Source organism: Danio rerio, chromosome 12, assembly GCF_049306965.1.
Source record: "Danio rerio strain Tuebingen ecotype United States chromosome 12, GRCz12tu, whole genome shotgun sequence".
NCBI lineage: Eukaryota > Metazoa > Chordata > Actinopteri > Cypriniformes > Danionidae > Danio > Danio rerio.
The window spans coordinates 19,550,083-19,575,362 of NC_133187.1; the positions used below are offsets into that span (position 1 = coordinate 19,550,083).

The window sequence follows — 25,280 nt, forward strand, 5'->3', positions numbered from 1 at the left end:
CATCGATATCGCATTGTGATACTTCGCGATAGTCACATTGCGGGATATGCAATGATGAGTTTGTATTTTAATTTAACATTTGCATGTGTTTTTGATGCCTGTTATTGTATAATGATTTTAAAAGCATTCAGGTATATGAAATTGTACCATTTGTGACCTTAAATATGATTAATTTAATTGAATTACTTTTTATTTTTATCATTCAGTTACTGTAGCTGAATACTGTTATACCCGTGGGGGGGACTATGAAACACATTATTTCAAGTGTATCTTTTTCATGATTGTTATGCATGAAAATACTCACAACAAATGCAAATACAGAAATGCCCTGCAAGTAGCACAATGAAAATGTGTCGGGGAACCCCAGAAAGTTTATAAAGTGTTTATTAGATTTTATGGAGATGCAAATAGCAAACACTAATTCTTCAATCTTTGACTTAACATGTACATGAAAAATTGAAAATGCAACGCATACAAATACAGAAATGTGCTGCAAATAGCACAAACCACAACGAAAATGTGTCGGAGGACTAGGGATGGGTATCGGTGCTAAATTATAAAAGACTGAAGTATCAATAAGCTCTGATGTTAACGGTTCTGCTATCGGTACTGGAGAATTGATGCTGAATAAACATTACTTATAGCATAACTGACCAACCTTTTCTAATTTGTGATATTCATCTGCACAGTTGGCAATCCCACATGAGAAATGCTCATGTTATCGCCCAATATTACAATGGCGAGCGCACACACATAGCTCAAAAACAGACTTGTACGCACAAACAGCTAGTAAGCTTGCAGACTGGCAGAGAGAACGGGTTGTATTTCCAGAGTGGACAGCGACAATGCCCGTTGCAACAACCGCAACAAGTTGTTATCTTGTATTAGCAAAGTATCTTTCAAAAGTGCATTAACTGCAGAAAGACAAATTAAAAGTTTTCGACTGACAAGGTAAAGGTACATCATCCACATTGTTATGCTAGCAGTCAATCACATAAGGTCCCTCTAAATTAGTATAATATTAATAGTAAAATAAACACGCATTCGGTTACAACGAAAACAGTATTTTTTTCTGCAGTATCTAAATAAGTCTTAAACATTAAAAATGATTTTACATCAGCTGTATTTACAAATTCATTCATTCATTCATTTTCTTGTTGGCTTAGGCCCTTTATTAATCCGGGGTAGCCACAGCAGAATATACCGCCAACTTATCCAGCAGGTTTTACGCAGCGGATTCCCTTCCAGCCTCAACCCATCCCTGGAAAACATCCACAAACATACATGCACTACGGTCAATTTAGCCAACCCAATTCACCTGTACTGCATGTCTTTGGATTGTGGGGGAAACCGGAGCACCCGGAGGAAACCCACGGGAATGCAGGGAAAACATGCAAACTCCACACAGAAAAGCCAACTGGCCCAGCCGAGGCTCAAACCAGCGACCTTCTTGCTGTGAGGCGACAGCACTACCTACTGCGCCACATAAACATTATCTGATTATTTAACTGCATTTTGCAACTAAAAGAGGGTATTTTTCAACTGCAGGGAAGACAAGAAACCAAGAAAGATCCTGACTTCTTCCAGAAATCAGCAAACATGTTGATTTTTGCCAGAAGAAAAAAGGTTAAAAACTGAGAGTGATTTTTCTTTAAACCATTGGACATTCTTTTACAGGAAAATTTGTATTTATTTGTTTTACAGTTATTGGTTTTGCTTTATTTGACATTAAACACATAATAATAAAATATAGTGTTGTTAATTCTGTTAAAATTTTTTTATGAAAAAGATAACCACTACAAAAAGTACAGATAAGATGAGCGTTAAAGTACCGAACCGATAAGTGGTATCTATAAAAATAGTAATATCGTTAAAACGTTAATGATACCCATCCCTACGGGGGACCCCAAAAAGTTTAAACATTAATTCATTAGTCATTGACTAAACGTGTGCTTGAAAATCCTCACAGCACATGCAAATACAGAAATTCAATGCAAATAGCACAGACAACAACAAAAATCTTTTAGGGGACGCTAAACAATTTATGGATTGTTTATTAGATTTTATGTAGATGCATTCCCACTGCAGAATTAGCTCAATAAATATAACATTATAAATTCTTTCCAAGTCATATCGCAAAATAAAAAAAATATATAGCAATGTTAGATTTTTCTAATATCATGCATCCCTGATAGCAATTGTACTAAATTGCATTATAGTTTAAATGTTTAAAAACATTCTGACAAATGGGCTAAACATATTTTTGCTCCACTGTGATTTTTGTTATATTTTAAATGATTTGCATTTTTAAAGTGCCTGAAATGTTTTGGGTATATAAACCGTTTTTAAATCATAGTAAACAAACGTGTTATAGCCATTATTCTTTGCTCAAAAAATAAATTGAGAGCTCAATCTTTTATGCTTGTTGGGAAAAATATTACATCTGTATTACATCTTTATGACTTTAATGCTTGAAAAGCACATTTTCACGTTTGTCTATGCATCTACACATATAAATCCATATGTACATAACTTAAAAATACATATGTACATAAATTTAAACTAGTACAATTACTGGATTGTAGTCAAGGTATTTCAGTTTTAAACTGGAAAATATAAAGCAGTTCTACAGAAGACAGTATAGTGAAAAGAAAAGACAATCAACATGAACTGTAAACACATCTGCTTTTAAAAGAAGACTAGTGGCAAATCCGAATTTCACCATTTGCAGGTTCGAAAAGCTGTCGGTTAAAATTTTTTCCTAACACACACATTTTTGTTGCATGTTAGCAGAGCACTGTAATCCACACGCGAGTCCAGCTGTGCTCTCATAGCTGGAAAATAAAGAAAAAATCTTCGTTTTGCAACACTTCGTAAATGCAACACTGACAACCCATGTCACCAAACAATTCTTCTTTTTCTACTTGTTTGATTTACGGTTGACAGCACAATGTGGAATCTCTCTGAACATTGTAACAGTTAAAATGAGTCTTCGAAGCTATAACATGCATACTAATGAAGTTGCATTTCATTCACAATAGAGCGCGCTGATTGGTTTAAACCAAGTCTTCCTCATAATTAATGAACATATGTGCTGAAAACTCAACAATGTCACTCTGTACTGACCCGGTTACAGACATCCAATCTCTACACTGGAATTTACACAATGATCTCATCGGCGTGGCGTTGCTTCTAAATTTTGTTTTTAATCTGGAAGAACGAATTTGCTCTAAACAAACACAAAAACAACCAATTTTCATTTGTTAGTAAAATAAATGTGTCCTAATAGTGTTTTTACTATTAAAAAGTAAATAGTTAAATAGTGGGAGTTAAATAGTGGGACATATACAGTTGAAGTCAGAACTATTAGTCCCCCTTTGATTTTTTTTGATTTTTTTTTTTAAACATTTTCCAAATTATGTTTTATGCTGTTCACACCAGATGCTGAAGAAGCATCAAGCGCGAATGATTTTACATGGTAAGTCAATGCAAAAAAATGCACCTCTGAAAGGATCTAGTGGACTCAAACAGTGATCCAAACGTATCAACGCTGTTTTTCAGCCTTCAAAAAGCACATAAACAGTTATTTTCTCAATAAAATCCATGTTAGAAATTTAGCAATGAAGCTACAGTCACCGGGCAGACAGAAGCCCTGCCCATCACGTGAATCTGTGTCTGTTCTGAAGTGGATTTTGACGCACGAATGAAGCGAGTAAACTCAAATATTCACGGATCCATTTATGCACGAATAGCGCGATTTATTTGTGTGTTCTGCGCCTGGTGTGAACACAGCACAACAGAGCAAGGAAATTTTTACAGTTTGTCAGATTTTATTTTTTCTTCTGGAGAAAGTCTTATTTGTTTTATTTTAGCTAGAATAAAGGCAGTTTGAATTTTTTAGAAACCATTTTAAGGTCAAAATTATTCACCCCTTTAAGCTGTATTTGTTTTTGATAGTCTACAGAACAAACCATCATTTTACAATAACTTGCCTAATTAACCTAACCTGCCTAATTAACCGAATTAACCTGGTCAATCTTTTAAATGTCACTTTAAGCGGTATAGAAGTGTCTTGAAAAATATCTAGTAAAATATTATTTACTATCATCATGGCAAAGATAAAATAAATCAGTTATTAGAGATGAGTAACTATTATGTTTAGAAATATGTTGAAAAAAGATCTTCTCTCCATTAAACAGAAATTGGGGGGAAAAATAAACACTGGAACTAATTATTCATAGAACAGCTATGCATTTTTGGCATTTAGTGCCTTATAAATAGCTTCATATGTGAAAATGGCAACATTTGAGTACCGCAGCTTTGGAAAAATAAATTGTAAAAGCTTAATATAATTGTTATCTTTAGTATACTTTTTCTCATCATTAAAATAGCCTTTGAAGCTTGAATGACGTTAAATACAAACAAGCAAACAAACCACGGCATTGGTTGAACACAAAGACAGCACAATAGGATCATCACTGCTCTTGTCTGTGTATGGATGTAGAGTAATATTGATTTACATTCTCTTGTATTTACCCTCCTAAAGGTGACATGTTCTTCTACTGAGACGAGCGCAGACATTTAGTCTGCCCATTTCCAGCGGAATCCTGTCGGTCCCGGCCGCCACCATGTCTTTTGTGCCCACCCCGAGCCCCACCGTGGTGGACCAGACCACTCTCATGAAGAAATACCTGCAGTTTGTGGCGGCACTCACTGACAACAACACACGTGAGTCAATTCTGTTAAATAATTCTTTTCCAGCTTCAATATTTGGATAAAATTGTTGTCTGCTTTCATCTGGTTGATGTGACAAAATCTCATATCCTGAAAATTATATTTTTATAACGATATAGTAAGTTCAATCAATATATATATATATATATATATATATATATATATATATATAGACCACATTGAAATTACTGTTTTTTATTTTATTTTAAAGTATATGCTCAAAAATGTGCACATTCATATTGTCAGTATTTGTCTCTGTTTATTTGGATCTTCAGAGCAGATATATGAATAAGAATGTAGAAATATAGAACAAATATTAAATAAATATAGGATGCTTTTCAAGAACTTTTAATAAACATAAAATATTGCTAAATGCAATGCAAAATGTAAACATTATACTTTTAAGTTTCCATCTTTCACACCATGCCTTTTTTGTGTTTCTGTTCGGATTTCTTTGGTGGCTTGTAAAATTGTGATCATCCAAATTCTAAGATTGTATTACTGTAAACATTGCATTTCGCAAAACCATTAAATAAATTATTATAGACTTCTTATTTCATTCATAGGATATGTAGTCATATTGCACAGCCCAATCTCTGCTTTTATTCCATATAAGCATCTAATCTCTTTTCACATCTCTGCTTTTATTTCACTTATTTCATGTAAACATCAGCGGATGAGACCAAACTCAAAATGATGCAGGAAGTCAGTGAGAATTTTGAGGTAAGCACTTATATTTTGCTTATCAATGCTTGAAATTTAAGTCTCTTCCCCGTGTTGATTCATGTTAATCTTCTTTCTCAGAATGTTACATCCTCACCACAGTATTCTACTTTCCTGGAGCACATCATTCCTCGTTTCCTAACATTTCTGCAGGATGGAGAAGTGCAGTTCCTTCAGGAGAAACCAACACAGGTGTGATATTTGATGAAATTATTGATACTTTTTTGCGAATTATGTTGTGAATTGCAATAATAAAGTCTTTAAAAGGATTTTAAATTCTTTAAAATGTTCTTAAACATCATTCCTTTTTTTAAAAAGCGTTGTTACAAAATAAATCTCCTCTGTATTTTTGATTTTCAAGTCAAATCCACACATTCTTTAGTTACAATTGTCAAAGATGCTAAATAAAGTAACTAAGTCTTGTTTTCTGTGAAATTGAGCAGAATTAATTGATTATATTTGAAGTAGGAAAATGATAGGGATTTATTTTTATTAATACAATAGTTTCTTGTTTGAATTAAGATTTTTATTTTGGTTCAGTTGGCAGATATTTGTTTTTGTGTTTTCTTCCATTTCATTAGAAAGCCAGATTTTTAAAAAAACATAACGTTTAAGTTATAGTTATTAATAAAAACAATACTGAGAAAGTATTACTGTGATTCAGTATAATAGTTTTTAATGTTGTAGTGTTTTCGCTTTGCATTTTCTTTACTTCCTTTTCAAGAGTCATGCATTTTATCTTCATAAATTCTGTGAAAACTCTGTCCAGGTTTCTGCCCTGACATTTAAGTAAACTCTTGGTATTTTTGTGTCTTTTTGTAGCAATTAAGGAAACTTGTCCTGGAGATCATCCACCGAATCCCAACTAATGAACATCTGCGCTCTCACGCCAAGAACATTCTGTCAGTCATGTTCCGCTTCCTTGAGGTCAGATTTCTTTACCTGAATACTAAATAATTCTAATTTGGAAACCTTATTAAGTAGCTTCTCATTTGACAGAGCATCTTATCAGACAAATATCTGTGTATGTCCAAGAGGAACAGCATGTTAAGTTTTTTTTATAAACATGATCAGCAGGAATACAATGATGAGAGCGATGAGCTTTAGTCCAGAGAATGGTACTGTGTGAACGATTGTGAGTGTTTGTTTGTGTGTGTGTGAGTGTGAAGTACCAATAATCCTGGACACTGAAAGTAAAACTGATAAGATCTGAGTGTTCAAATGCTGATCTGTGTTTTTATTACTTGAGCGTTCTTTATATTTTTGATCCAATAAAAAATGCTAACCTGGTATAATTGAGGGATTTCTTTCTCTTTTTTACAGCCCTTAAATTTTTCAATTATAGTGTAAATAGCCTGAAAGCTATTATGCACTGCCACTGACTAAAAGACACATTAATACATTTTATTAGGTCTTAAATGAATTGCCTTTAAAGGATATTCTGACAGGAGTTTTCCACTTGAATTCATTATGCAGGGCTTTTTGTCAGTGGGTGTAATAAATATAATTTATTCTTTATTTTATGCAATGTATTGTCATTGATTATATTTAAATAATTATTCTGACTGTCTCTGCGTTCCATTATTTAGATTGAAAGTGAGGAGAACGTGCTAATTTGTTTACGCATCATCATTGAACTGCATAAACAGTTTCGCCCACCAATCTCTCAAGAGGTGAGATGCAGCCTTCTGGCACTCTGTGACGTTGACTAGCATTTGGGCTTTCTGACTTTTAATAAATGCTATGAAATAATAATAAAAATTGCTCATTTTTACAGATTCACCATTTTTTGGACTTTGTGAAACAAATATACAAAGAACTGCCGAAAGTTGTGGTAAGCTCTTTAAAGAAGAGATGAATTTATTTTATGTTTAGACAATGTTTATTTGTGTCGAATGACCCATTTTCACTGATCAGTACGAGTATGGTACGCATTTATTCCAGTTTCCACTGTCAAAACATTCCAAATTAGTAAACAGTTTTTGGCACCTTTTCCAGGGTATCTGCAGAGTCTTAAAGTCGTAAAATGTCTCATTTCAAAAACCAAATATTTGACCTTTAAAAGTCTTAAATCCACTGAAATATTGTGTTGTAGGTCTTAAAACATTTTTATTGTGTCCTAATTTTCCTGTCCATGTAAAGCTATACCCAATCAGGTCAACACCCATTCGATTTATTTCATATATACTTTAGGAGGTTTTATCGTTTAAGGCTTATTCATTAACTCTATTTATTATTAATGTGCTTTAATTATCTTCCTTACTATAACGTTTGTTTTCAATGTTTTTTTATGTTTTTAAGGTGCTTTTACACCTAGACTTTTGTTTCAGACTTTTTTTTATTGCTCATAAATTAAAATAAGGACACATGCCAGCTGTAACTCTGACCAATGTGTGGAGAGTTTACATGCACGTGACTTGTTCTTGCTATTTTGGTCTGTTTAAAAACTTTGCCGTGTGAAAGGGGACCACACCAAGAACAATGTTCATTCATAACTTGAGTAAATTTCATTTATTATTGTCTTAAAATGGTAATAGGTCTTAAAAAGTCCTACATTTGACTTGAAACCTGTAGAAAGTCTGCTTTCCAAAGTGCACCTAGCTCATTGGTATGGTACCAAAAGGTGGAGTTAGAATTGCTTCTGACTGCTGATTGGTTTACAGAGCATTGTCATCAGCGTCTACAACAAGACAACTGAGAATAACAACATGTTAAGCAGCCTTTTATGATTAGATTTTCACTGATTTACATGCGAGTGGTCACAGCATCTTTAAAATTTTCGTTCCAATAGTCGAAACAAGATCCACTCCTCTACCCCACCCAAAAATCACCCACCTCACCCCCTTTCAGCAGCATTTAAAAATACACCGCTAAAAACATTGTAATAATACATGGATGGCAAGCACTAATAAAAAAATCAAAAACAGAAATGTATGTTCTGTATGACGTCTACTGTTGTTTATGGTGTTTACGTTTTAGGGTAGGGCCGATAGACAATGCCATCGACGATGCTGATGTCCGACAGACACCACGATGCTGAGCTGGCATTACGATCCTCCGTTGTCTCCAATGCAAATCCGCTCGCGAAAAATACACACTTAGGCCCCTTTTACACTAATAGGTCTTAGTTTTAAAATGGCATTTTAGAACGAAAACGATCCACATCCACTCTGGCGTTTCATCTAGCATTTCTGAGCAGCCCTCCTTCCACACTTTGGCTGAAAACGCTCATCACTTGAACACATACACACACAGGCAGAGACACAGACACACACGCACACACTGTCTTGGGCTCAAGACAGTGGGTCAGACTCCAGGCAGTCAGCTGGTCAGTAGACTGGTTCAGTCTTTCGCTTTCATGCTTGTACTTAGTAATTTTAGTGAAAGGAAAACCTCAGATAATGTAGGCTGGTTCCTGTTGATTGTGCACCTTTTTTACCAACCAAGTTTGTCAACGCCATTGTAATGGCACCAATCACTCTGCCTATTCCCGCCTATTTACGAGTCCCGTAGAAAAAGTGATTGACAGGTGATAATTATGTGTGTAACTTATCTTTAGTTATTTATGATTTAGTTATGGGTAAAACTAAGGCCGTGTGGGTCTGGTAGCAAACGGTAGGCTACAAATAATTAATTTGTTATTAATTATTCATAATTAATTCACAGCTGCCTTTGACGACAATGCCATCGTTCATAGCGATGTTTCATATTAGACATCGTACGATGCCAAATTGGTTGACATCGCCCAACCCTATTACCTTTTTACATCACATCTAAAAACATGTGGAAAATACAGGAGATGTCTCTTCCTCTCTCTAATTGCGCTAGCGTTTACATTTGAAATAAGGAATTTAAGCTGAGCACAAAAGATGCTGTATGCGTACGGCTATATGGCTTCATCTTTTCTGGCATATACCAGGCCTCTCAAATAAGAATATAATTGGCAGTGGAAACACAAGCAGTGTGACCCGTTCTAGAACTGTACAGTACTGCTCAGTGGAAATGAGGCAAGGGAATCTGTTTTCTGAAGCTTTATCTCTGTCTGACAGGCAAGGTACTTTGAGAATCCTCAGGTTATAGCAGAAAACACAGTGCCTTCTCCGGAAATGGTGGGGATGATCACCTCCGTAATGGTGAAGACGGCACCGGAACGTGATGACAGCGAGACCCGGACGGTCAGTACTCACTCTGTAATTGGAGAAGACCTGTTTAAAATTGTAATGATCTCAATTGTTCAGATTAAGACCAGCAGAGACACAGTGATGTGAGCGATGTGCTTTAGTCCAGAGAATGGTACTGTGTGTGTGTGTGTGTGTGTGTGTGTGTGTGTGTGTGTGTGTGTGTTTGTGTGTGTTTGTGTTTGTGTGTGTGTTTGTGTGTGTGTGTGTGTGTGTGTGTGTGTGTGTGTGTGTGTGTGTGTGTATGTGTGTGTGTGTGAGAGAGAGAACTGTAAAGTACCTATAAGCCTGGCGCTGAAAGTAAAACTGATAAGATCTGAGTGTCCAAATGCTGATCTCAAAAACTTCTGACATTATCCCTATTTCTTAGTTCACCCAAAAACAAATATTTACTCACCCTTAAGGCCTTCCAAGCATGTTTGATTTAACTTGTTTTAGTGACATATTGAAGAATAATAAAAAATAAACATCTGGTAGTTATTGGAACTATTTTGCTGTCCATAGTACTAGGAACTATACAAACTTTACTTTTAGGGCTGCATGATATTGGAAGAAACCGACATAACAGTATTTTATATTTTTGCGATTATATATTGCGATTATATAATTTCATAATATGTCTTAAGTCAGTGGTTCTCAACCACGTTCCTGGAGGACCACCAACACTGCATGTTTTGGATGTCTTCTTTGTTTGGCACACCCATTACAGGTCTCTGCTTATGAGTTCATGATCTGAATCAGGTGTGTTTGATTAAGGATACATGAAAAATGTGCAGAGCTGGTGGTCCTCCAGGAACGTGGTTGAGAAACACTGGCTTAAGTAACTTTTTGGAAAGAATTTATAATTTTACATTGATTGAGATGATTTTGTGGAGGAGGGTATCTGAATAAAATATTTAAAAATATAACTAATTAAAATGCAAAAACTAAAACAATGCTTTTTAGGTGGAATTGAGGTACAGAAATTCAGTTAGAAAATCTAAAATATTTAATAATATAATGTAATGTAATGTAATAATAATAAAATAATTAAACACAAGTACTCTTTGGTAAAGTGGCGAACCTTATATTTTCTTCTGCTTTCGCACATTGCAATATTAACGTGAAATGATATATTTTGCAGCCGTAGTTCCTTTCAGGCAAAAGGGCTAATGCTATAGAAAGGAAAAAATCTATGGATGTCAGTGAGTACATTTACGTAGACACCAATAAGATTTTAAAACTATTATGAAAATTTTCTGATTAAGAGTCTACGGTGTAAGCAGCTATTAAAATTTGTTTAAAAATATTTTGTATTATTATGATTTTTAAAAAAATTAATTAATTTTTAAAATTAATTTTATTTATTTATTTTATTATTTTTTATTACTTCATAATCATAATGGCAAGGCAAATTATTAGATTACTGATGTTCATGTAAACGTAATCAATGTTTGTTTACAAACTTTGTTCAAAATATCATCTCGGGTTCAGCAACAAACTCAAGTGAGTAAATCAGTTTTTTTTTATTTAAGTGTTACAAAAAAGCACGTATTCAGTTTTAAGAGTAATCCAATTGAACTTTTTTGTGCAGAAATTGTGCAAGGCAGTTCAGTGTTCTTGTTTCCATCAAGTTTACACTAAATAAACTAAAGTTACATGTGTTTGGGATGACAATATGTACATCATCAACAAACATTTTGAACCTACACAGTTATTTTACACTAACCAAAATATGCGATCAGATCAGCCAACAAAAAACATTTAAATAACTTGTCCCTTTAGTTGTATTCCCATGCAAATAACTTAGTAGACACTAGAGGGCACCACAATACAGTTTTCAAACTTTTGTGCATATGCTTTAAACATTTCCTTTCTTGGCTTTTATAAAAAATACATCTTTTACTCTCAACAAAAAAGAAAACTCCATATTGGAGCAAAAAAAAGGTTTTCTCTTATATGGTGATCAGTGGCCTCATCCATCTCCTCTGTGTCCTCCAGCATACCATAATCCCCCGGGGATCGCTGTCACTCAAAGTATTGGCTGAGCTGCCCATCATCGTGGTCCTCATGTATCAGGTGAGAACCTATAAAAACATCATTCAGTATTGACTTTATGCTAACTGTCCTCTTTTTTTTTTTAAAGGACACGTCCCTCATTTAAACATTTGGCTCCTTTAGAAAAGGAGTTGTCAGTCATCTGAAGCACACACTTTGTTGATAATTTCACTGTTTTCTTAAGCCTGACACTCTTATTAAAATGACTGAGGTGTTTTTTGCTCGGGAAATTTAACTGTGAAGAAAATACTGGTGTATTGTGCCTGAAAATGTCAGTTGGCTGCTTTTAGGAAGCCGAGTGCAAAACAAATCAACACACAGCTTTTGTTTCACCTTCTCTGCATGTTATCATTATACATGTGGCCAGCAGGGTGCATTTCTATTTTCTGCCTAAAATGTAGCACCCACAAATATCACAGAGACTGGTTCAGAAATATGCTATGAACATTTCCAGTGTGTTTTGAGGCATAGTGTCTTGAGTGATTTTTGCTATGATTAATGGAGATTTTCATTTATAATTAAATAAAAAATACTTAGACTAGGCTTGGGCTGGTATAAGATTCTGACGGTATGATAACCTTGGATAAACATATCCAAGGTTACAATGTTTTGTGATTACTATCATTTTAAAATATATTCTATTGAAATGTGTGGGTAAAAAACTAACAAACAAAAAAAAAAAAGAATAATTGTATAATATCAATAGACTTTGAGAAACATTTAAAATATTTTGGAACAGTAAACATGTCGGGCTGATTTCTTTACAATTTAAAATGGCTTCTTTGGACATTTTTGTTGGAGATACTTTTGTCCTAAAAAACTTCAACTACTCGTAATGGTATCACAGAATATTGGGCGAGGTTTTTTTTTTTTATATCTGCTGGAAAACAATACTTCTGCTCTGCCGAAATAGCATCGTAGAGAGGAAAAAAATGTCACTTTGGTTTGTAAGCCATTTTGTTTTTAAATAATGTGAAAAAATGTGTCTTAATTTCCCTCATTCCACAACAAATCATTTACATTTACTGGAATTTGGAAAGGAAAAGGAATGAAATGTAAATCAGAATATTCAATCAATTCTGATTATGTATAATAAACAGAATTTCCAGCAACATTTACTAATTAAACAGCTAAAAACCTCTAAAGAGAATTTGCAAAAATGCAAAAGATAAAAATGAATTGGTTTTCTTCTACAATAAATAAGGGATGGATAAAATAGCTTTACATTAGTTAGTAGTATTTGGGAATTATTTAGTTAGTTTATTTTGTAAAATGAACTGTTAAAATTTAGTGGAGAAACCTATGAACTAAACAGGTTTTTTTTCAAGCTTTAATTGCTCCCAGTAATGTTACATTTCGGAAACATACCAATGAATTGTGATTTTAAAACCTTGACTTGAATAACTCAAACCTCAGTGTGTCTTGAGAACGATTATCGTCTCATGCCTAGTTGAGAGAAGCATCTTTTGAATGGTTTACAAATGGCCGTGAGTGTTTTGCGCATGGCTTATGCACCATGAGTGCCTCGCGCTTTTGCCATTCTGTGCACTAATTTCAAAGTTTGCAGTTGAAATAAAAGTCAACCATGAACGGAAAATGTGTGTTACGTCAGTCTCGTCTTTTTCATTCTTCAATCAAATAAAAGCAAAGGCAGATTCAATCATTTTCTAGTGACACCGGGCTTCTTTTTTGTCTTGTCTATAAAAAGGCAGTGTAGTGCTCCTCATGGTTTTGGAACTGAAAAGCGTGTTCGTTGTGGTCAGAGTTGCGATATAAGAATTAGAGTGGATCATAAATTAAATTCATAGGCCTATTTTCTGTGTAGCGATCCATTGATTTAAGGTAGCCTGTTATTTTTATTTGAAGGAAATAAAAACATAAGAAATAAAAACATAAGAAAAAAAAACGCTGCTTCTTAAAAAGGATTCAGTCAGTGTTTTCGTTTTGTAATCTAATTTTGTAATTTAAGTAAAAAATATCTAGGGCAGGACTATTTATGTTATTCTTTTTATTTAGTTTTTGTTCTATGCTGTTGAAAACTACAGGTGAGTGAAGATGTTCTGTTGTTAATGTGTTCACTTGTAAAAATAAATGAGTATTTTAAAATGCAATACTTAATGTGTCAGACACAAAACAGACACGTCTTTAAATTAAATAATAATTTAATATTGTTCTGACTAGCTAACGGTAAAAATTTGGTTAACGAGCAGTGGTTGGCAAAACTAACCGAAATGAGCATCCTTAGAATCATTACATTTTCGTTTCTTTGGTCTAAAATGTTCAAATGTTCTTAAATGTACCTTTTTAAATCCTGCAGAAACCCCGTCACCCATTGTTACTTGATAAAACTAATTGCTTTTCCATGTGACGTCTCTTCTAGCTGTACAAACTGAACATTCACAATGTGGTGTCAGAGTTCGTGCCTCTCATCATGAACACCATCATGCTGCAGGTGTCTCCACAGGCTCGGTCAGTAACCTCTTTCGTCTCATTGAATGCGTGGAGTTACGTCATCCCTAATCAAATGGATTTCATAGATGCAATTTAACACACGGTGACATTTAACGCTTTTCCTGTTTTTTTCCGTGACAGGCAGCACAAGCTGTTCAACAAGGAGCTTTATGCAGATTTTATCGCCGCTCAGATCAAGACCTTGTCATTTCTTGCCTACATTATCCGGATCTACCAGGTAGTGTGACTCTGGAAAATATAGCATGACCACCTGTTTATTGAAGCTGCAGTCCGTCACTTTTTCCTCTGTTGCTATCTCTGTTCAAAACGTACAGTTATTTGCGGAATTATACTCTTTATCGTGGATTGAGTGTCGGTGCGGCATCTTAGTGTGGATGAATCAAATATTTTACTATTTTTGCACGACAGATCTGATGGACCGTTTATGTGATAAACTTTTTCAGCAAAAAACAGGAATCTTTTTAGGGGTTTGGCTCATTCGTTTACAGCGCTATGGATTTTAAGGACTTAAAACATTTATCTATAAACTTATTTCAAAATAGAAGTTTTGGGTAATTGTACTGCTAGGAGTTTAAGATGTTTAAAAGGGATGCTGTAACATTTAGGTACGACAAATTTAATGTGTGCGACCAATCAGGCATGAGGAAATCGATTCTGAATTGATGCATTTTTTTACTCAGTGGTTTAATTAAAAGATGTAGCAATAATAATGGAAAAAGAAATAAACATTTATAATATATTTTTTTAATTGAAACAATGAGTGTAAGCCATATAAAATAAATTAACGAAACCTGATATCTTCAATGCACATGACAGTTGATCTAAACCAATTAAACTACAAAGCTCAGAGTTTAATCAAGCTAATCTAACAATAACAAGCTAAACTAAAACTAACCTAACAAGAATATCATAAGGCTCCGTTTAGAATCACACAACAACCATTAAAGCCAACAAAGTTTAACAAGTAAACTCGAATTACAACAGTAAAACTGAAATAATAAATCGCCAAATAAGCAAGTCAAAACACAAATGCATGGATTACACACTGATCTGTCAGATCTTTAAATCCTTGCGGCTTTTCTTGGGATTGGTGGAACAGGCAACTTCTTAACATTGATGGACAGATAACTGAACCATTAAGCAATCTAAGAGTGGAGTGAAAAGTGGAGAGAGGAGGGTGAGGAAAATAAATGCACATAAAACTAACATGAAATATAACAGTAGCAATATGCTTTCGAAGTAAACGTCTGTAACAGGAGTGTTTGACAACAGTGACACCATGCTTGTGCGTACTACGCAGTGTCTATTTTAAAGGCATGTGTGATCAAACATTCATTACAATGGCAGAATACAGGGTATAGATTTATTTCACCAATATTACAACCAAGAGTGGAGGTGCATCACATACACAGCAAATTCTGCATACACACCTGCGCTGAGTTGCTGATAACACATGGTCTCTACAGGCACTGTTCACCAACAAAGTCAGCAGCAGAACAAGTTTCACAGAACTTCTCGCTTGGCACATAAAGATTTGTTCATCCAAATATGTCTCTAATTCTAATTATCTATACCGTTTGCTCATGTTTAAGAAATGACAACCCTCTTAAACACAAATATGACAGTTTAGCTTCAGTTTTTGTTCTTGTGTTTTTATTCATAGTTTAAAAGCCAATCCGACTGTTCTTATTCACCATTGCCGATTCCACTGCATTCAAGTCATGTTGGATAAATTGTATTACAACAACCATGATATTGTCATTACAAGTGGTACATTCGGTTTAATCCCACAGATTTTATGGCTGTGTCAGTAAGAAACATGGTGGAATCACGGATCTATTATAGAGAATTTGATGTCTTGTTACATGTAGATCAGTGGGGGGAATTTAAAGAAAAGTCAACTTGTAGGTTTAAAATGACAACACAGTTTTCATTTTATTTAGCAGTTAACAAACTCTGTATTTTCTTGTAATCGACCACAAGTAGGTGCATAGCCATCTTGTGCTGACAAACGTGGTTAGACATCAGTGGTTAAACATGAATTAGAGTGGTTAGTGGTTAGACACGAATTATACTTGAGGTGGTAGCTGGATTAAAAGACAGCTTTTACCCACAGTTCACAGTTAACTATATGTGACAAACAAAACATAATTAGATTTTTAACACTATTTTTTATTATTATCTCTTTTTAACTTTTTCTTTTCAATGGGTTGAAGTTAAAAAAAAAATTAAAGTCCACTATTTCACTTATGCAATTCAAGAGCCATGTGCACCCACTGACAGATAAAATCTGCTTCTGTCTCTCTCTCTCTCTCATTCAAGTTCAGGTTGCTTTATTGGCAAGACATTTTGTACAGTATTGCCAAAGCATTTTAGATGTATAACTTATGTAATATATTGACATCATGAAATTAATAAAATATACAGCAAATGAGAAATAAATGATACAAAAAGGATTTCAAAACAGACAGTATCTCTAAAAAATATAGAATAATTACAAGAATAAAAGGTCTAGATTATTTAAATAAGACAAATTCCTCTCTGAGTTTTTAGTAAATTTTTCTTAGTCATTTAGATTAAAGAATGAATAATTTAATGTCTCTCTTGTGTGGAGAAAATTAACGACATCTTAGAAAACAAAAGCAAAACCAAATAGCGGACATTTTAGTTGGTTTAGAAACCCCAACTAGACACAATAAGGTGCGGGTCTCTGTGGGTCTGCAGAGCATGTGAGTGTTGACAGTTCCTACTGCTTGTTCTGTGTGTGAGAAACGGGTAAAGTAGAGAAGATTTTCCATTACTTAATCGCTTGCAGATGTTTGTTAATATTGTGCGTATACAAAAAAAAGTGTAAAAGGATGATAATAGTAAAAAAAATGTTTACTTGGGCGAATGTTAATATACCTGGGTGGCCCGTCCAGTCTATGTATGGGAAGCACTGGACATAATTTTTATGACTTATCAGCTTGTAATCATGTACGTCCTGGGCAAACTCTCTTTGACATGAGCCTATAGAGAGGTAATGTGTAAAACACACTTAGCAAACTCTCCTGAGTCTGACAAATCTTCACCCACCGCCCAACGCTGCCTAATTGCAGACCATCGACTTGGTGTGTCCCGGGCTAAAGACTTACAGCAGCCCACCTATATTTTGTGTGAAAGCCCATCAGTACCACTGAAATTATTATGATTGCTGAATTATTATTGCTGTTGTGAATTGTGATCATGTAAGGCAAATTTTAAACAGTTTTAAACACTTTCTGGTTACAAAAAAATAATTTAGAGTCATTTTAACCCCCCAAAAAAGTTATGGACTGCAGCTTTAAAGTTTTCTCCATTTGTTTTTAATACTCAATCAATGACTAATGTGGTGATGTGGACTGCGTGTATCAGGACTTGGTTGGGAAGTACTCCCAGCAGATGGTGAAGGGGATGTTGCAGCTGCTGTCGAACTGCCCCCCTGAGACGGCTCACCTGCGGAAAGAGCTGCTAATCGCTGCCAAGCACATCCTCACCACAGATCTACGCAGCCGTGAGTCATCCACCGCTAAACACTTTGCAGATTGTTGGCAGATATTCCCAAATAAGATATGCAGAAGCGCTCGCCATTGTAGCCGAGCTCGCATCTGGTGTTAATTACACCGCTGAGCTTCGCGGGGTAGCGCTTTGATACATAACGGCTGCATTCTCTTTGAGCTTCACTTCTCAATCAATAGCATTTGAGAGAGGAATCTGATACACTCTTCTAAATCATTAATCCTGTAGAGAAGGTTAAATCAATCGATGTGAAACTCTCAGTGTTGAGACCTGGCATTGATGTATCTCATGGTTCACGGGCCCTTGAGCTGATTCGGTCGGGCTTTAGAGCCTGCGATGGCATCTGATAAAGTCTGTTTGTGTTGCAGAATTCATTCCATGCATGGACAAGCTTTTCGATGAGTCAATACTCATTGGCTCAGGATACACAGCGAGAGAGACGCTAAGGTAAGACCGTAGATTAACCCCCTCCCAACCTGTAAGGATATTGGCCTACGTAGGCAGCATTGCTAGGAATTGTCCAAGTGTTCAAGAAGCAAAGGCTGCTTTCAGAAATTAGGCTGCGCAGTTATGACTCATTTTGGACATATTTTACAGTAGGGTACATGCTGTGCTCAGCAGACTAGAAAGTACCAGTATGCATCGTGACTAACAAGTTAAAGTATCAAGGGTTTTGGCATGGCAGTATAATTTTTTTTGCAACATCTAATTAAACTAAGCAGACGCAGTATAAACAACATTGAATAAATTCTTAAATAGGTGGAGAAAAGTAATAAATTATTACAACTGGAGGATTGATGATATGATTCTAAATATGTTATTAAATTAATAATATCATAAAAGAGTCCAGACATGGTGTGGCAAAGTGATGTTTATTTTAAATAAATATTTATTACTGTATTCGTGTCAATAATTGATTAGATATGGTAGTGTATTGATATAGGGATTGTATAATAATTGATAAACGGATTATATTAAACTATTTTACTTAACTGTTTAAATGCTACGATCATATCAGTGTTTCCTCTAGGATTTTTTTCCAGCTGTGGCGGCAGGCCTTTTTTTTTTTTTACACGGTTCTACCAACTACCTGGGATCTCTTTGCTTGTGCGCCGATTTCCTCTGCTCGTGCACAAAACATCTTGCACGCCTTCTCAAATATACACTGCTCAAGATCTTCTTGTGCGCTCTCAAATAAATGCTGCTGAAGTGCGATTTAGTGCATTTATGTAGCCAGTATGTCTCCAACATTTATTAGATTTGCTAGGAATATTAATGAAGACCTACAGAGCGGTATTAATGCATCCTGAATTAAAGTGCAACGGCTAAACGTCATGGTTGCTGGCCCTTACACATCACGCACCTGTCAGTCAGCCAGTCAGTCAGCTCGTAACCTTAAAGGGTTAAATAAATGACGCACATCACTACTACGGTTATAAAAACGTTTGCGCTGTAACAATTCACCTACCTTTTAATATGTTTCGGTGCAATTATAATTCGCCTTAATTCGTCCTTATATTCGTCCTTAAAAATGACGACTGAATTTTTTAAATGATAAGGTGAAATGTAGCCGTGGCGTGATCAATTTTAGCGTGTCTCCCCGCCATTGAAGAATGAATGTAGCGGAAAACATGAATGTATAGTTTTGAGCACCGGTATCGTAATGTGTGCATCTGCAATGGTCAAATCGCAGGATTGAATTATTTATTTAAATATTATTGATAATATTAATAATAACTATTATTAAACTTTAATATTATTATCTAATTTTTATTATTCATACATTGATGACCATGAACATAAATACTGTTAGACTGCCTGTTATTCTTATTTTTCTAGTAATTTAGATTTTATGTAGGTGCACTACAAAGAATTAGACTTGATCATCCCAGTCCTATCTAAATTAATGAAATCTTTCCAAATTGAGATTTTCAATTAGTCTGTCAATTAATTTTATTTAATAAATATTGGGGCAAAACAAAATTAGATTAGATTGAATTTTATTGTCATTACTCATGTACAAGTAAAAGGTGACGAAATGCAGTGTATCACATTGTCAGATTTTTTTCAATATTGTGCAGCCCTAGTAGACAACGATATCGGAGTAGATTCTAGAATGGAGCCGTAAGTGTTTATTTTATTTAAGTGTGGCTGGCTGGAAGTTACTTGGAAAAAGAAAGTTTGATTTCGTCAAGTTTACAATGTCAGGATTGATACTTAACGGTGCATGACTGAGCTGAGATGCCCCACTGGGCACAGGAGAACCAGGTGCCCATCTTCATGTGCCAGAGCTGCCCTGGCATTGGCCGCTGTCGGTCTCCTTGCCCCAGATGTCATATACCTGCCAACACCAGCCCTCTTTCAGCCACGGCCTCCATCATCCTTCAGCAGACACATTTGGCAGGATTCACAATCTGTCAAATCCATTAGTGTCGTTTATTCTGAATCTTTGCCTGAAATCCCCCAAGTATTGAGCCAGGATATTATTATCAGCCAGGGTTAAAAGCTATTTGCTCTTTGAGGGTTGCTTTTGATCAATTCCAGGCCACAAGAGCAGGGGTCTGTGTCCAAAGTCAATAGTAAGATAAAGCTAAAATGTTGCTGTGCTATTGTTTGAAATTTAAAGGGGCAGTTAGAAACCAGATATTTTCTCCAACAAGCATGCATTTAATTGATCGACAGTAAAATATTTATTTTGTTACAAACATTTTTAAATTCAGAAAAGTTCTGTTCTTTAGAACCTTTTTCATCTGAAGACTACTAACACCGTATGATTGTTTACAGCTATTAAGCAGCATTTCTAGTTTTAACTGTAAAAATGAGAAATCAACACATCTCATTAATATGACATATCTCTGAAGGTGACAGTAAAAATGATGGCTGTTGAAAAAGTCAGCTTTGCCCTACTGGATCTAATAAACATTTCAGGTGTTTAAATATAGAAAGACATTTTGATAATTATTGATAGCAGTCTTAAAGGGCCATGAAACCCCTCTCTTTCGGTTCAACTCAACCTCAGAATTATTTTCAAATAACTGTTGTCAGTTGGCCTCACAAAATGAGAAACAATTTTATAGTTTACAAAGTTAAAATGCAAAGAAATAAACAGTAAGTAATTTAATATGATAAATTTGTTATTCGTAATTTTAAATACTCATAAACATAATCATATTTATTTAAACACAGAAACATAGGCAAACACAGCAGCACAGATATTTGACGTTTTGTCTGAATGGTAACAAACTCAACTGATAAAAGACAAAGTCCGCCATTCTCCAATTCTCATACAGCAGCTTGCTGCAAACCAACAGCTTTGCTGTATCAGCCCTGACGAAATTTCGGGGAAAACCATGCAACAAATCCATTGGACCATAGAAACAAACACATACGACCCGTGGCGTGCACGGACGCAGTCTCACCCAATCATTGAGTCTCGCAGCATGGCAGGTCTGTCTTGCCTTCAGAAAGCATGTGCTCTCATGAATAATTTAGAAGCAGAGTCTTATAGGATAATAAAACTCCGCTATGAATAATAATAAGAAACTGATGCGTCATCACTCCACTAGCAGATTTGCTCTGTCACAGACTTTGATCTCGCCCCAAAAGTTATTTTAAACCCGGAAGATAAAATAGCTGCTCAAAATTATCCAGTTTTCTCCACAATTAAAGCTGACAGGTGCTATTGTTTTCTTAACGGTGTGTTAAAATCTGTTAAAAAAAAAAGTACACAAGGTTGTCTTAAACCTTTAAAGTATAAACATGGTGATTGTCATTTTGGCAGGAAAAATAACTATTGGTGTAATCAGCTGTTAATCTCCATCAAATGATTTCTGATGGAGCAGCATTTATTACACTGAGCCATAGTTCACTGACAAGCTACACAAAAAATTGAATCGGCACAGTCCTCCAACATGTAAAATATGTCCCTAGAGTGTGTATGTGACGTTTCAGCTCAAAATAACACACAAATATTTTTTCACAAATCTTTGAAACTGACCCTTTTTATACAAATTTTGCCGTTTTTATGACTGTTGCTTTAAATTTAAATGAGATTGTGCTCCCAGCTCTTTTCATAAGAGGGTGGAGCTTTAAACATCAGATTCAAAACTCTTAGCAGTCGGCAGCTTCTCACTCAGGGCTGTCTATGCTTATGAGAGAGAGATTAATGTCATGATGTCATGATTATGTCATTAACCTCTTTCCCTCTCTGACATGTGCTAAGGGAGAATGTCAATCAAAGTGAATAGTTATTATAAAAATAGAATTAGTTATTTTTTATCATAAGAAGTTTGTTGAAACCCTTTATAAAAGTGTTTTTTAACTATGGGTCTTTGCTGCTTCTGTAATCATGTTGTTCATGTTTCTGCTGTCGTGTGTTTATTAGTTACGTTGAATTAATAAAAGCAGTTAAATTCTCTGCTCGATTTCCTGTTTTAGCAGGAGAGCGCCCTCTGGCCATCAGAGGATATGTTCTAGTGACTCCTTGATACTATATGCATTGCAATAGCACCTTTTCTGCTTGATCGTGGTCTTGATTTTGTTTCCGTTACTCTAAAATACCATTTTGAGCATATAAGACTGGAAAGCTTTATATAAATCTTTAAACATGTTTTGATCTTTCAGGCCCTTGGCGTACAGCACACTAGCAGACCTGGTGCACCATGTTAGACAGAACCTCCCATTGACGGACCTCTCCCTGGCTGTGCAACTGTTCGCCAAGAACATCGATGATGAGTCTCTGCCCAGCAGCATCCAGACCATGTCCTGTAAGCTGTTGCTAAACCTTGTTGACTGCATCCGGTCCAAGAGCGAACAAGAGAATGGAAACGGCAGAGACATCCTCATGAGAATGCTGGAGGTGAGATAGACTGGCACAGTAATAAAGTTGGTATCATGATTGTAATGAACTCCAAAATGTGACTGACCACCCTCTTTTAAATGCTTTCATAAAGCACAAATGCTTAGATGTAACATTGTATTGTCTACATTCTCAGGTGTTTGTATTAAAGTTCCACACAATTGCTCGGTATCAGCTGGTGTCCATCTTTAAGAAATGTAAGCCCCAGTCAGAGATGGGAGTTGTGGATACAGGGGCGTTACCAGGAGTCCCAGCTACTCCTACTGTAACTACGCCCGCATTGCCTCCACCTGCACCCCCAACACCAGTCACCCCAGCACCGCCTCCAGCAACATCTTTTGATAGAGCAGGGGAGAAGGAGGACAAACAGACCTTCCAAGTATCGGACTGTCGCAGTCTGGTGAAAACCCTTGTATGCGGAGTGAAGACCATCACATGGGGCATCACCTCTTGTAAAGCCCCTGGAGGTGAGATGCATGGACTTTTATTAATTTATATATTTTTTTGCAATGTCGTTAAACATTGGCACTTGTCTAGAAGTTGTTAAAGGGATAGTTCTTGCTGCGCAGGTTAAATGTAATAACCTCACGTTGACATTGTTGTATTACAGAGGCTCAGTTTATTCCCAACAAGCAACTTCAGCCCAAAGAGACGCAGATCTACATCAAGCTGGTCAAATATGCCATGCAAGCATTAGACATCTACCAGGTACGACCGTCCACTGTTTAGTGCAGATTACATCTGTCACTCACTCTGTCACTCACTCACTCGCACTCATATAATAATGGTTTAAAGCTGTGATGCCTAAACTAGGGGCCACTGGCCAAAGTTTATCCTTTGAATTGGCCCTCCAGAGTGAAAATCATTGGGAAGGATTGGGAAATTCCTATAACAGAAATTCCCATTTTTATTTTAATAGAACCTTTTGTTTGTTTTATTGTTGAGCTACAAAAAAAAAAGCAAACTCAAATTACATGTTTCAATTTAATGTTGTAAATGAATCAATTTTTTAATTTTCTAAAAAGATGTACATACTGTTACTTAGTGAATAAGGACAAAGCAGAAGACGTCAGTGTACAAATCAAAGCAAAGGCAGGTTCAGCATGACAAGTGTATTCGGCACTGAACTGTTTTATAAAAGGGATTTTTTTTAACATTTTATTGTAATAAGTTTTTTAAAATAATTTTTTTCCAAAAAATGTAATGCAATAATAAATACGGTTGAAGTAATTTTTTCAATATATTTTTAAATATTAAGAAATAAATTAGGAAATTACACATGGCAACTTTTATGTAGTACACTTATATTATGCTATATTTACGTTTGGCCCACAGCTCAAAATCAAGCTTAGATTACACAATTTTATTAATAATATTACCCAAAACCTCATGCAGCTATTTTGCAGAACTTTTATTTTATATAAAGAAGGAATTTGAGTAAAAAATGCATCATAATGCATTGAGAGTCTTTCAAATGATCAAAGTGATGCCTTCTGAATCTTCATCCAATTGTGTGGCAACTTTGCATGTTAACAGCTGGCAGTAAAGTGCTTCCAGTCACTTATTATTATGTTATTGGTATGGGGGTTAGAGGATGTTTACCAGCCAGAAATGTGCTGTAGCAAACTGTTTTGAACTTCAAATGAACTTTGTCCATATTTGTTTGAATGGCATTACACCTTTTAATTAATTTGACTTCACTTGAAATGTAGTGTGCTCTATACAGTAGATTGTCTCGAGTGCACATGATCCCGAAAGCTGAATTTTACAGCTTATCACAGAGCCAACCCCCTTTTGGCTAGGTACAGATTGCTGGCAATGGGCAGACGTACATTCGTGTGGCAAACTGTCAGACGGTGCGGATGAAGGAGGAGAAGGAAGTTTTGGAGCACTTCGCTGGAGTCTTTACCATGATGAACCCTCTCACTTTCAAAGAGATCTTCCAGACTACTGTTCCATACATGGTGGAGCGCATATCCAAAAACTATGCCTTACAGGTACCATTGAAAGAAGTTCAAATTCACTTCTCTATCACTGCTATTTCAAGACTTTAATCTATTAAATTCTGTTTATCTATTCAATCCTTCAACAGATTGTGGCAAATTCATTCCTGGCCAACCTAACCACATCTGCTCTCTTTGCCACCATCCTGGTGGAGTATCTGTTGGAGCGTCTGCCTGAAATGGGCTCCAATGTGGAGTTATCAAACCTTTATCTCAAACTCTTCAAGCTGGTCTTTGGCTCAGTGTCTCTCTTTGCTGCTGAAAACGAGCAAATGCTCAAGGTGAGTGTCGTCTTGTGCTGCTTTAGAAACTTGTGGCCTCTTTTGTCTTTGAGTGGGCTTATTTAAGGTGCTTATTTAGAGTACTGAGTAGATAATCTGAAAAATAGTTTTGAGAGCAGGGGAATTGCTCACACCCTCTGAGCTCTGATGGCACTGTGCTGTCGAACGCCTCAGCGCCAGTAACCATGCTGCATTAATTTTAATGCGTTCTGTCAGCTCCTCTGATGAGAAATGACACTTGTGCCTCAGATTGACAGGAAAGACCAGAGTGAAGGTCACTGTGAAATAGCGGGAAGGAAAGAGCTTCCTTATCTCACTTCTCATCGATCCTGTTCCCTGCTGAAATTATCATCTTGTATTCAGTGTCGGCTTTTTTCAATAAATTTATTTTTGACATAAATAGCTGTTGAAAAGTTAAACATTTATATATTTATTTAGCAGGGATGTATTAAAGGGC

The 25,280-nt window shown here is 35.6% G+C and overlaps 1 protein-coding gene across 8 annotated transcripts in view; it reads left to right on the forward strand.

The window, feature by feature from the left end:
• The window catches only part of trrap (transformation/transcription domain-associated protein), a 178,777-nt gene that overhangs the window by 1,276 nt on the left and 152,221 nt on the right, over positions 1–25,280 (forward strand). For 4 of the 8 annotated variants that reach the window (XM_073917658.1, XM_073917660.1, XM_009306682.5 and 1 more), the window contains 17 exon segments: positions 4,547–4,728; positions 5,408–5,457; positions 5,539–5,649; positions 6,280–6,384; positions 7,047–7,130; positions 7,235–7,291; positions 9,507–9,632; positions 11,616–11,693; positions 14,053–14,141; positions 14,265–14,361; positions 17,538–17,676; positions 18,050–18,128; positions 22,305–22,539; positions 22,676–23,006; positions 23,150–23,247; positions 24,342–24,536; positions 24,632–24,823. In XM_073917658.1, the coding sequence (XP_073773759.1) occupies positions 4,629–4,728; positions 5,408–5,457; positions 5,539–5,649; positions 6,280–6,384; positions 7,047–7,130; positions 7,235–7,291; positions 9,507–9,632; positions 11,616–11,693; positions 14,053–14,141; positions 14,265–14,361; positions 17,538–17,676; positions 18,050–18,128; positions 22,305–22,539; positions 22,676–23,006; positions 23,150–23,247; positions 24,342–24,536; positions 24,632–24,823 (2,166 nt within the window). In that variant the 5' untranslated portion in view covers positions 4,547–4,628. 8 annotated transcript variants of the gene reach the window in all.